Here is an 11,682-nt window from a genome sequence, read left to right as displayed (position 1 = left end):
CCCATGACTAACACACGTTCCAGCATCACGTGTCTCTCCCTGTGTCTGTCCCTTTCTCTCGTGGTTCGGCCCAGTGCCGTCTTAACTGGAGGCGCTGCGCGTCTGTCCTTTCGTTTCGTCTATTTTATCACCATTTTGTGTTATTTCTATGTTGTATTCTTATCTTTTGTACAAGAGCGATATTTTATACAAGAAAACTTTTACAAGAGAATTGTCTTATTCGATTAGACGAAAGTTCTTTCGAAAGTTTGGGTAACCGAAGCTAATCGAGAATTTGTTCGTGCTTCGAGTGATTGAAGATACATAAAATTTGGAACTAAAACGTAGTAGAGGTTAGTAAATGTTTTGTTCAACGTAATTGGAAAATTTGCGGTTGATTTTATTAATTTTTTGACAATATCGCATAAAGAGATTGTATAATGATATACATAAAGTCGGTGGTTATTTGTTAACTATGTAACAAATCTGTATTTATCGAGTAATAGATAAAAACTACATAGTAGTATTATACATTAATCAAGAATAAATGTGCGAAAATATAGCTACTTTTTTTCGTATGCATTTCCTAGTTACGATACTGAGGGTCAATCTTCGTCCTGTGAATTATGTCCATCTTTTTCTAGGGTATTTCGCTTCTTCAAGTGCCCTAGCATCGGGTTTGTTCTTCTCCTCGTTCCTACCGTGGCATACTTGCCATTTTCATCGTCCCTCTTTCTTTCTCGATGGTACCTAGTTCAGGGATGTACCGCGGTCCATTGCGATTCAGCGATGCGTGATTTACATGGCTTACGTAATATTTCGCGAATTCATGGGGTGGTCCGGAATATCGATTATTCTAATCGCTGTTGATTACTCTATTTTATTACTCTAGAGTGGTTTTCCTGTAGAATTGCTATTTATTTACACTTCTCGAATGGTAATTTCATATTTTCCAAACGCTTTAATGTAATACCATATATAATAAATTTTTACTGAGATTTATTACAATTTGAAATATCGTACATTCTATGCTAAATCGTTAATTTTATGTACTGACAGATTTTTTATGTAAAATTTCAATCGGTGATCGCGTTAATAAACATTACATAGAATTTTTATCCAAATTAATAATTTCGTTACCAATCCTGCTCTTCGTTACTGAGCTAAGGAATGCTTTCGTTCACTAAACAAAAGCTTCATTTACATCAACCTAGGAGCTAATAATCTGGACGAATTCCAACATCCGATCTTACCTCTTCCATAAGATTGTTGCTACATCTGTATCTCATAAATAATGTCACCCATATCGAGCTAGAGTGGTGGTTTCTCGCGAACAATTCTTCCTTATCGGCAATTTGTTTCTCTGTACGAATCTATATCGTGGATCCCGTGCGACCAAAGCATAAAAAAATGAAATCCCCGGCGCTAGAAGAAAGTCGCTATTTCTGGTATCCCTCGGGGCGTTAGATCCAGGGTCTCGACTGAAAACGGATCGTCCCTGAACTCGTAGCTCGTAGCGACTCCACACGAAATGGAAGGGGTCATGGAACTGCGGAGAGGGAGGAAAGGACCGAGTTGAAGAGAGACAGACAGTTCCTGGTGGGGGAGGATGAAGGACATGAGAAAGAGGAAGAGAAACGGAACAGGGATGCTGCTCTTGAACAGAGACGGTGTGCACAGGCTAAAAAACGAAAGAGAAAGAGAAAAAATTATTCCTGGCCACCCTCGTTACGCGTCTTCTTTCCTCCTTTCTTCGCCTCTGTCCAGCTACGGAATATAGTTGACGTTTTTCGTGCAGCCACTGGAAAGGAAAAGCCACGGTGAAAGAGGATGGAAAACGTAGTGACGGAAAGGGAGGTCAAACAGAAACGCGGGAGTATAGCGGTAGAAGAAAAGAGGAAGTCGGGATAGACGGGGGAAATAGAGTGGTGCTGGAGCGAGGAGGGAAGCTGTACGAAATATAGAGGACAGCGTGGTCGCGGTATAATATATACGACGAGGCTGGTAAACGAAGGACAGAGGGAGAGAGACGAAGGGGTCGAGAGTTACCAAAGAAACAGAAACGAACGAAACGGAGAAGGAAAACGCGAGGCCAACAAAGAGTGGGAGGAAGATGGCGCAAAAGCAGCGGCATAGAACGTATAGAGAGCAGAGAGGGCGCTAGAGGTGCACGGAACGCTCTAGAGTGGAACCGAGACGGGATGACGAAACTACGAGGAGGAGAAAGAAGAAATTAAACGGAGAAAGAGGCTCGAACGAGAGAGAGAGAGAGAGATAGACGTTAGGTCTGACGAATCATCGGAGAGGGACGGAAAATATGATGTGACTATGAGCGACCGGGAAAGAAGGACGAGTGGTAGAGGGAACGAAAAGGTGAAAAGCATAAGAGAGACGGATGATTCACCGAAAAGAGCGAGAGTGAACGACGCATGGGGCTTTCACGGATACGAGAGAGAAAGTTTAGTAGCAGTCGAAAAGAGAGGGAGAGAACAGACAAGGCACGTCTAGGTAAAACAGAGCGAGAAAAGGCTGGCAGCAGCAGAGACGAGACAGAGTGCGCCCACCAAGCCGCCTCCATACCACCTCCAGCATTCCCGGCCTGCACACACAGTTGCAGCTGCACCGCCGCCGTGGCTCGCTCGTGTGCACATGCGAGACTGCGCGCGCGTCCGTCTCTCGCTCGCAATCATCTCTTGGTTCGCCGGTACGCTCTGTGTATTAACGACGCGTTCTCTTCTGGATATCGAGCCGTATAGCGTGTGAGTTTTTCCTCTCGATAAGAGAGCCTCATGTTGAAAGATCTAGTCGATCAGTTTGACTCGTGACTATCGTACGAGAAGGATCGTTTTCTCTCAATCGGATTATCGTGTCAACGTTTTTTTCGCAACTTCGGAAAACTTCCTTACGAAGATTCTCTTTTTTTCTAAATCGTTTTTATACTCTTCTGACAAAATCATTTTACCGCATCGTACAGTGAAACGTACAGTGAATAAGTTTTTTAGAGTTCATCTTTATCGGGGCATACACGATTGGTGCACGTGTGCATCCGTGGTCCCGGTGCGCACGGTATATCGGAGCTTCGATCAACGAGAGAAGCCCGACACCTCGTTAGCGTCACGGATATATTACATAGTCGGCACGAAAAGCTTTGACATTTGGCAAATGTCAGTGACAGTCGCTGGCGGAGCGGCTTCCGCGTAATCGGAGCGTGGTTCGTGATAAACGATAAGGAAAACGGTCGTTGTAGTTCGTTTCAGTGTTTCCCATTTCGACATACGAATCCGGCCGGTTGTTTTCATTAATCTCGTGCTACAAGATCGAATTCGAGAAGAGACATGTGATCTTGTGTTGGATACGAGTAAGGAATAGAATCGAGAAGAAGCATCAACTGGTCTGGTCTCCGAAGGCTCAAAAGTCTTGAAGATGGACTGGATGAGGAGACAGGACATTAAGGAGGAGTCACCGGAAACTCCTACCGCTCTGACACCGGATGAACCTGACGAGTGCTACTTCGAGGAAGACACCTCGATAGACGAGGGCATGGTACGTGATTCGCGTGGCAATTGCCACTCACGCTGTTCGTTTATCGAGATACAAACTCCTTTATTTGTAAATTTAAGCCTTGAGAAATTGATTCGTCGAATATATTTTAGCTAAATTTCGTTTTCACGCGCCCCTATATTTTATACACTATTTCGTATTTTCTCATAGTATTCGACGAACAGAGACAAAATATAGCAGTTTTGAATCTAGGAATAATTAAAAGCTCGTGTGTTGGAGTGGACTAGCGCGATGAAAACCGGTCCACGGCGTTCGTCGTAAAAATCGTCAATTTTCGATTACGTAACCGCGTATGGTTTGTCACGTTCGAGACGCGTGTCACCATACACGCGGTCTCTTTTATTAATGGAAAAGTCTGCGTGTTAATTTAACGCGTCGCCACGCACGAGGAACGTTTCGAAAGTTCGCTCCGATCTTCACGCCGATCTCGTTCCTATCGAGCAACGTGTGAGGGCAACACCGACGTTACTCATCGATCTCGATGGAACTTTGCAGGAACGTGAAAAAGCAGCACACTTTCTAGTATTTCAATATTAGACGTCGATAGTCAGAAATTCTGTGCACTTTATGTTCGTATAGCTAGCTCGATCATATTTCATGCAACGATCGTCGCCAATCTCCTAAAAATTATCGGGAATTTTCGACAGGTAGTAATTGAAATCAACGTTGCGCGCGTTACATTGGCTCACAGCCACGTAAATTCAGCGAGCTTCTTTCTTGCAGCCGTGAGGCAAACTCGCGGAGATCCATCGGGCAGGGATTTAGGTCTGCCATTAATTTTGCTTTATCTCACCTTGACCCTTCCCTCCGCGCCCCTTTTTAATCTTTACGAGGCTGCGCGAAGTAAGAAGTTATTACGACGCTTCCTTCCGGCGAGCAGCGCCGTAATTGTTATGATTTTAGCGGTGAAGTTGGAGCGGAGGAAGGTCTTCTCTCTCGTTGCTTTTAAACGCTTGATGGATCTATCTGAAAGTTCTGGAATGGCACGAAGAAGTACTACTGTTAGAATGTAATATTTCAATGGAAGCAAAATGTTGATTCGTTCGTTACGCGTTATCTTATTTCATACTATCTTCTCTTCTTTCGAGGAGAATATTTCGTACCAAGGATGGTTTTTCTTTGGAAAATTGAATTTACGTTGTCCATTTTAGAATGAAATTTCAAATTTAGAAATTACGGTTACGTGCTAAGAAGAAATTTTAAATTTGATGTTTATTAAATCGAGTGATTCGATCTTCTTCGTGCTTTTATCGTGCAACTCCAGAACTCGTTTAAAATTCCATCTTCAACATTCGTGCAGACTCTTCATCACCTATATTCTCATACCAGTTTGTACTCCATATTTACGATCATTTACTATCAGAAGACTGTGGATGGTTTATTTTAAACTTTCGTAGCGAGACTATCGTGTGTCACCATCGGATCTTCAACCGAATCTGCACCAACAATCACGTGCAACCGTGTTTCGTTTGCGTGCAAAGTCCCTGTTAGATTCCTCGATTTCCCTAACGATACCCTCACGGAGGAGCGTCGCGATTTCGTTGCATCGATGGAGTAATGGTATCTCGAGTTACCTCCGGGTAATTGGTACGCGGGGTGGTCGAACAGCATAAGCGTGCAATGGCCGTTAAGGGAAATTCGAACACGTGTCACGAACCCTTTCCTACGACCGACAGGGCGCGAACGTTGCGACGAGTTTAAGTGGGCAACGAGAAAATGGACTCGAGTGTAAAGTTACCTCGAATCTACAGTTACGGGCATTGTTGCGGCCGTTCTGTTGCCTCTGAAGTGGCTGCTTGAATTACGGTGCTGAAGCCCCAGGCTCGATGGAGCACGGGGCCAGGCGACTGTTGTACGCACGGCTTAATAATGCGTGGCCGCGATATAAACATTTAACGCGCTCACGAAAGATCGATAGTTTGATCGTAATGTGCTTGAAACGTTGCGATCAATAAGGTCTGTCGTGTGTTGCGCAAAGGGAGAGGGGAAATTGGAGAGTCGAGCGGTATCTGCATAAAGCGTGGGAGGTAATGTAGCGATTTCGCGTTTGCAGCTGTGTTTCTGGTTTAAGGCGCTGTGCTTCGCTGTTTCGTGAAATATTTTTCATGATGTAATCGCCGTTTTCTGATTCTGATACATCGTTCTTAATTTGTCAATTGTAATACTCGTTGTCGTATGTGGAAAGCTTCCTTTGTGGTTAGAAAATATGTGGTAATTAAGCGAGGTTGAGCTCGATTGATAGAGAGGATGATTCGGAGTAACGTAAGCAGTGTAATGAAAATATAAATAGATGAATATGTAGATTTGTTTTGTTGGAAACGAGATGAGTAACGAATAAAACAGCAATGCGTGGAACATATTACGATGGACTCGATCTAACACATTATTAAATCGCAACATTCAACCATCCAATCTCCTTCACCGAAACATTCTTCACGCTTCCGTTCCTCGTACTTAACGATCGAGCTCGCTGCAAACCAGCAGTGAAAAAAAATCGTGTTACAGATTAGGCTAATTACCCATGTAAACCGTGTTCGTTATCTGTTTCGTGTTTTGGTGAACGCTCGTGGCCACGCGGCGAATACATCGAACGAGGATCAGCGACGTCGCGGTTATCACAGCAGCGTACCGGCGAAAGACGGAAGTCACGTGAGCTCTGGTAGCCTCTGTTCAGTATCAGAGACGGGCACGGGCTCGTTTTTTCTTCCTAGACCCGAGCTCGATAAGAGGAAACGATAAAAGTCGCTGGAAGCCGCTTCGAAACCTTGGCAACGTCGTGCTTCCAGACCAAAGGGCCAAGGATGATTCAGCGCCAGCTGCACGGCCGAGGGCCGCCTAAACTCGCCCTCGAAAATTTGTTAGTCAAAATCGAAGGAAAAGGTGGACACACACGATCGATCCTCTTCGTGACGCGCTTCGAGAGACACGCGTTCCTCTCGAACACTCTTCCGTCCGCAAATTACACCACGAGATTTATAGCTCGCCACGTCGTTTTTTCCCCGTCGATCGTGAACGATCGCTCCGCGGAATTGGTATAATTTATGAATTGCGCCGCCTTGCCGCACTCCTTGTCTCGGTAAATCATGCGGTGTCGCGTGATTACCCGCTATCTCGTGTTTCCCTTTTTTCCTACTCGTTACACGGACAATGCCGCACGAAGACGACTTTTTGACGGTCTATCGTGGGCGGTTTCCCGAGGATGTCTACTCGTTGGGATATATTACCGTAGAAAAAGGAAAAACGTGTATATAGAAAATAAACGAGGCTATTAACATGCCAGAGTGGAAATCTATCGCTACTCCCGGCAAGCACTATGTTCTATTATAATTAATTTTCTGTTCGAACATCGACGAACTTTAATAATCTGACCGAAACATCAAACGTTGAGTATGATCATAATCGGCGTACAGTTGTGTATCGAACATCTCTTACTATTGCTGAGAAACATCATATTCCACGTATTTACGATATTCTCCCAATTGTATCAACTCCAACAAACTTCAACAAACCCAAAAATCTGCTCGTCGAAACATCAAACGTCGAGTACGATTACAATCCGTACTCAGACCGGGGAGTTGGTAGTTAAAGCGATTTCCACGAAAGCGAAACGAGGTAGTATGACAGCATCGAACGCGAATGCCCGGAGATGGAGGGAAATATAATTTCAATCGCAAAGAGGGAACTCATAGGCAGTGCGGCGCTGCAGGCAGAATACCGGGGGGATGTTGGCGACCAGTCACCGTGGCTGCTCACCCTCTCATCCTGTGCTTCCACGTTGTGGGGGATGAAGCATGACTCACCGGGTGCCACCAACCCTGTTTTTCGGCTGTCTCGTGCCGGGAATCCACCCTAGAACGTTCTCTCTCCCTCGCCGATCAAACGGAACGAGGAGAGAACGAGCATTATCATAATCTGTGTCGACAGGCTGTAAAAAAAATACGGAGTCAGCCACGCTCAGGTGTCATTCGTTCGTCGTTGTTTGCTACGCTGGTCGAAAGAATCCGAGTCACGATGACTTGGGGTGGGTCGTCACGGACGACTGGATTGCTTTGGAAGTTAACGCGATGGCTCTAATTCCTGTTTGCGGAGATGAGAACTGATCTGTCACGTACCACGACGAAACCGTTCTTCTTTCCTTTATTAACAGCTTTGAATCAGGAGAGTTAGCTCTCTTGGACAGCTCTCGTGAGTAGCTCGGATTTATCGATTGATTTTGGTGGAGGAGCTTTCGATTCTCGATTGAATGGATATGTATACTTTACCGCAATGTTACGAATACTTGAGTTTCTTTTTCAGTTTTATAAAATTATCTACAAACCGATGGAAAAATATTTGGAAATTCTGTTTTTATAAGTAGGTCTACGTAGGATCTTACAAAAAAGGCCATCAACACACCGGAAACTCTTTTCTTTGTTATTCAAACAAAAACTCCGTGACCCAAAAGTATTTCACATCGTTACACAATAAAAAGCTCTCACTCTCGTATTACCATACTGAACTAATATATCTTAAAGCACTCGTGTCTACATTTAAAGAAGAAAAACTTGTAGATCCATTTCTTTTTCATCGTCCAGCTGTATTTCGAATCGTAGGCTTAGAAACAACGAATGGAATAAAATAGAAAAAAGAACGTTGCCGTCCACACGTGGCTGAGGGAGGCGAATGGTGTCGTCAACGCGTTTGCTTAACGAATTAATCTCATTATTTTCGTTCGTCTTGCCCTCCATGCCCTAGATAGCATGGCAAGATGGAGGGCGGGAAGTGTACGCGAAATGGCATCTGGAAAAGCTCGCATCTGCTATGCAATACGAAGAAACGAGTTTCGATGTCGAAAGGAGATTACAAACCTTTCAAAGGAGGAGGAATACTCTGGATTTATGCGTTTCCTTTGGCCGTGCTCGAGGCCGATATGCGCTTTCCGACGATCATTATTGCACGAAGACGACTGGACTGTGGGGCGAACGAGCTCCGCGCACCCTCCATACTTCAAGGACGGAGGTTATCTTTTATCATCCCTCGATTCAATCGATCGAGGAGAAATTATTATCTGTTTTGGTAGACAGCTGGAACAGAGAATTACTTTTTTATCTCATTTCCAGTCTACTCAATTGGCACGAGCTTCTTGAAAGCTCGTAATATACTCGCTTATCGAATCACTTTTTGTTTGTCACGAATTGATTTCGTTTCTCTACGCGATTTATTTTATTATTGTTAAGTTTTCTTTTGAAATCCTCCCATTTCGTATAATTATACACTTACTTAGAATTAAGCGATTCAACAGACATATCGATCGACTTGACGAAATTGAGAAGTACAGAAAACCGATGAAAAGATTTATTTAATTAAGTATAGAACGCATATAGAACGTGCAAAGTATGATATTCGTTGAAATACGTAGTAGGTGAAACAAATCTCTATTTAGATCCTATTTTTTAGTTATTCAGATCACAATCACGAATATCTACCTTAACTTCGAAAAAGTACACCATCGTTCACAACGAAGCAAATTTTTACGATCCAAGTCGGTCAAATGCAACTGTAAAATAATGTTTTCCTCGATGTCGCAGCGTAGTATGTCACGCAGCCATAGTTTTCCGATAGCGTGACTCGGATTTGGATTTTCAGTCGTGAAGGCTGTAATTTGAAATTCATACAAGAACATCCGATGAATCGAAGTGGACATAACGCGACGAGCAGATACGTTGCTTCGAACGATTTGCTAAACGCGAGCCGACGTGATATCGATTCACCAGGCCCGATGGACCTTTTTGCTTAGCGTTGCAAGGGGATTCTGCGACTGGTCGGCCATTCGGTGCAAAAACCTCGCCAAAGAGAGAGAGAGAGAGAAAGATCTCGGCGTGGGCGAATGGTTATTATTGCTTGGCGCCAGACTGGAGGGGTCTCCATACTAAGAACGTGTTTCAACTTCGCTATTCTCTCGCGAACGAAAGAATCGCAGGCGAAAGCGATGGAATCATCGACAGCCTCGGGGATATCGTGCACTTTCGACCCCTTCGTTCTTCTAACCGATCACACTCGTTCGATATCGTAGGTCTATTGTTTATTCGAAATTACTGTAATCGCCTAGGTGAGAGAGCTTAAAAAGAAATTGGAAGTATTTGTTGCTTTTCTTGTTCCATTGTAAAATGGATACGCGTGTTAACCTTGTAACGATCTTTGAATTTCTGTGTTTCAATTACGCTTTCGCTTTTTAGGTGAGATTATTTCGCTTTAGGAATGTTTAGGGCTTGATTATTCAGATTCTTCTATAGACAAGTTGAAACGATCGCCGTGGTGATGGTCGTAAATTTAACGAGAAGTAGTCGTTGCCACCATTAGGAATTTCTGGTTGTTCGGACTGGTTTGAAGCTCTAGCTAGACCTGATTAGATTCTTTATGGAATGTCATTTATCACATAGTCAAGGTTCTCGTGGTTTCAACGATATCGGTCAAATTTATAGCGAGGACGACACTTCGATAAAAGTAGGAAGAAGTATCCCTCGTAAGCCAATTAAACACCTCGTTACGATCCACACGATGTTGGACATTCTTGTTCCTTTCTCTCTATTCGAAAAAGGGAAGGCAAATTGATCCGTTTACAATATACAGTATCAGGTTGATGTTTTCTCTTCGAAGCTAAGGTTTCCTGAGTTAAACTGTGCTGAGCTTCAGCTGTCAAACGAAGCAAATATTTCTAAGCTTAGGATAATGTAGTTTGGCTTAGCTTTCCGGTAGATCGCTGGCTTCAGAAACTTGCGCGTTCCTTGGGATATCCTGCTGGATTCCGGGGCTGACGCGCTATATTTTCTAAGTGGATTCCCCTGATAATACCTAACGCTGGTAATGTAGTTAACCGAGGCATCGAGTAAATTCTCTTGATTTTCCCGACGATTCCGTGTTAGATTCTCTATCTAACGAGCGCGATTCCGCGTCCCGGAGAACTGGACAATCGCGAAACGTCGCGCAGATAACCTCGACCGCGAGGGTATCGGCTTTCTTATTGTCACCCCAGCTGCAGGAGGAACGTAACGCGAGACGTAGCCACAGAATGTCGCGGCCAGATTACGACAGCCATTTCTATGTGCATTCTCGCCCCGCGCGGCGTAACGGTTATGGACGGACGTAAGATGTTGCACACCGCGCTCGGCTACATTATACGCGCTGTAAGAGAAATTGGAGAGCAGTTGGATGAACTCTGCCAGGTATTGTATGCTGGTTTCGGTTTTGATGAAATTGTCTTTTACTGTAAGCTACGGAGACTAGGGAAATCTCTAAATAGTAGCAGGTGAATGTAAACCCAAAAAATGTAACAGGATTTTTCTGAAATTGAAGAAACTACCTGTTCGGGATTTAGTTTATCAGTTTATAGCTATATTTCAACTTGTACTGTATGGCAGAAAACCATCGTGAAACGTCACCATAGCTACCACGATCGCTCAAAAAATCTCGAATCTAATGCCTCTCTTCAAACGTTTCGACATCTCCGTATATAGGAAGGAACGGTTAGAAACGGTGTGGATTTCCCGATTCCGGGCGATACACCGGTAACATTGAGAGAAGATCGAGAACCAATCCGAATCTTGCGCGGCCCTTAACAAAGGCACGGATTTCCCAGGGTATCGTTGTGTAGGTGGATCGGGCAGAGAATGAAGAGACGAAGATGCGATGAAGAGACAATGCGAGGATTACAGACTCGTCGCGTCAAGACCCATCATCGTGTTCTCCCTGCGAGTGCTCCCGGGTGCTCCGGTTCGCTCTCGTGGCTTACAAAAGGGTGCTTTTTCACACGGAAATGCCAGCACGACACTCGGGGCCGGATTAATCGAGCGGAACGAGTAGCGCGCGCTATGGAACACTCGGCGAACAGCGGCCACGATCCGCGATCGTTTCTCATTGTTCCATGTCCGCCTCGTGATTCTCAGCCGAACGCGATTCCCTGGCGTGCTCCTGATTAAACACGTGATTACGAAACTCGGGAACCTGTTACCGTTTCGCGATCGAAAGCCGATCGGTTGTCGATTGCTTTTTCGTCCGCGAATGGGAGATCTTTCGACATAAGAGATTGACCTTTTCGTGGTTGCCCGATTTAGAATGAACGTGTATAGCGATTCGGGAAGAGAGAGAGGGGGGGGGGGGGTAAAA

At 44.5% G+C, this 11,682-nt stretch overlaps 1 protein-coding gene across 3 annotated transcripts in view; it reads left to right on the top strand.

Moving 5' to 3' along the window:
- LOC100744739 (amyloid beta A4 precursor protein-binding family B member 1-interacting protein-like) overlaps positions 1 to 11,682 on the top strand; it is a 144,556-nt gene that overhangs the window by 77,480 nt on the left and 55,394 nt on the right. Inside the window, exon 1 of one of the 3 annotated variants that reach the window (XM_012389357.3) lies at positions 2,607 to 3,522. The exons of the other annotated variants lie outside the window; for them this stretch is intronic. Within the exon in view, the coding sequence (XP_012244780.1) occupies positions 3,403 to 3,522 (120 nt within the window). The 5' untranslated portion in view covers positions 2,607 to 3,402. Of the gene's footprint in view, positions 1 to 2,606; positions 3,523 to 11,682 lie in introns of those variants that run through there. 3 annotated transcript variants of the gene reach the window in all.

This window comes from Bombus impatiens, unplaced genomic scaffold (genome assembly GCF_000188095.3).
Source record: "Bombus impatiens unplaced genomic scaffold, BIMP_2.2 scf_0640, whole genome shotgun sequence".
Taxonomy (NCBI): domain Eukaryota; kingdom Metazoa; phylum Arthropoda; class Insecta; order Hymenoptera; family Apidae; genus Bombus; species Bombus impatiens.
Note: the sequence above shows the minus strand (reverse complement) of the source record. Positions and strands in the feature narration are given on the sequence as shown.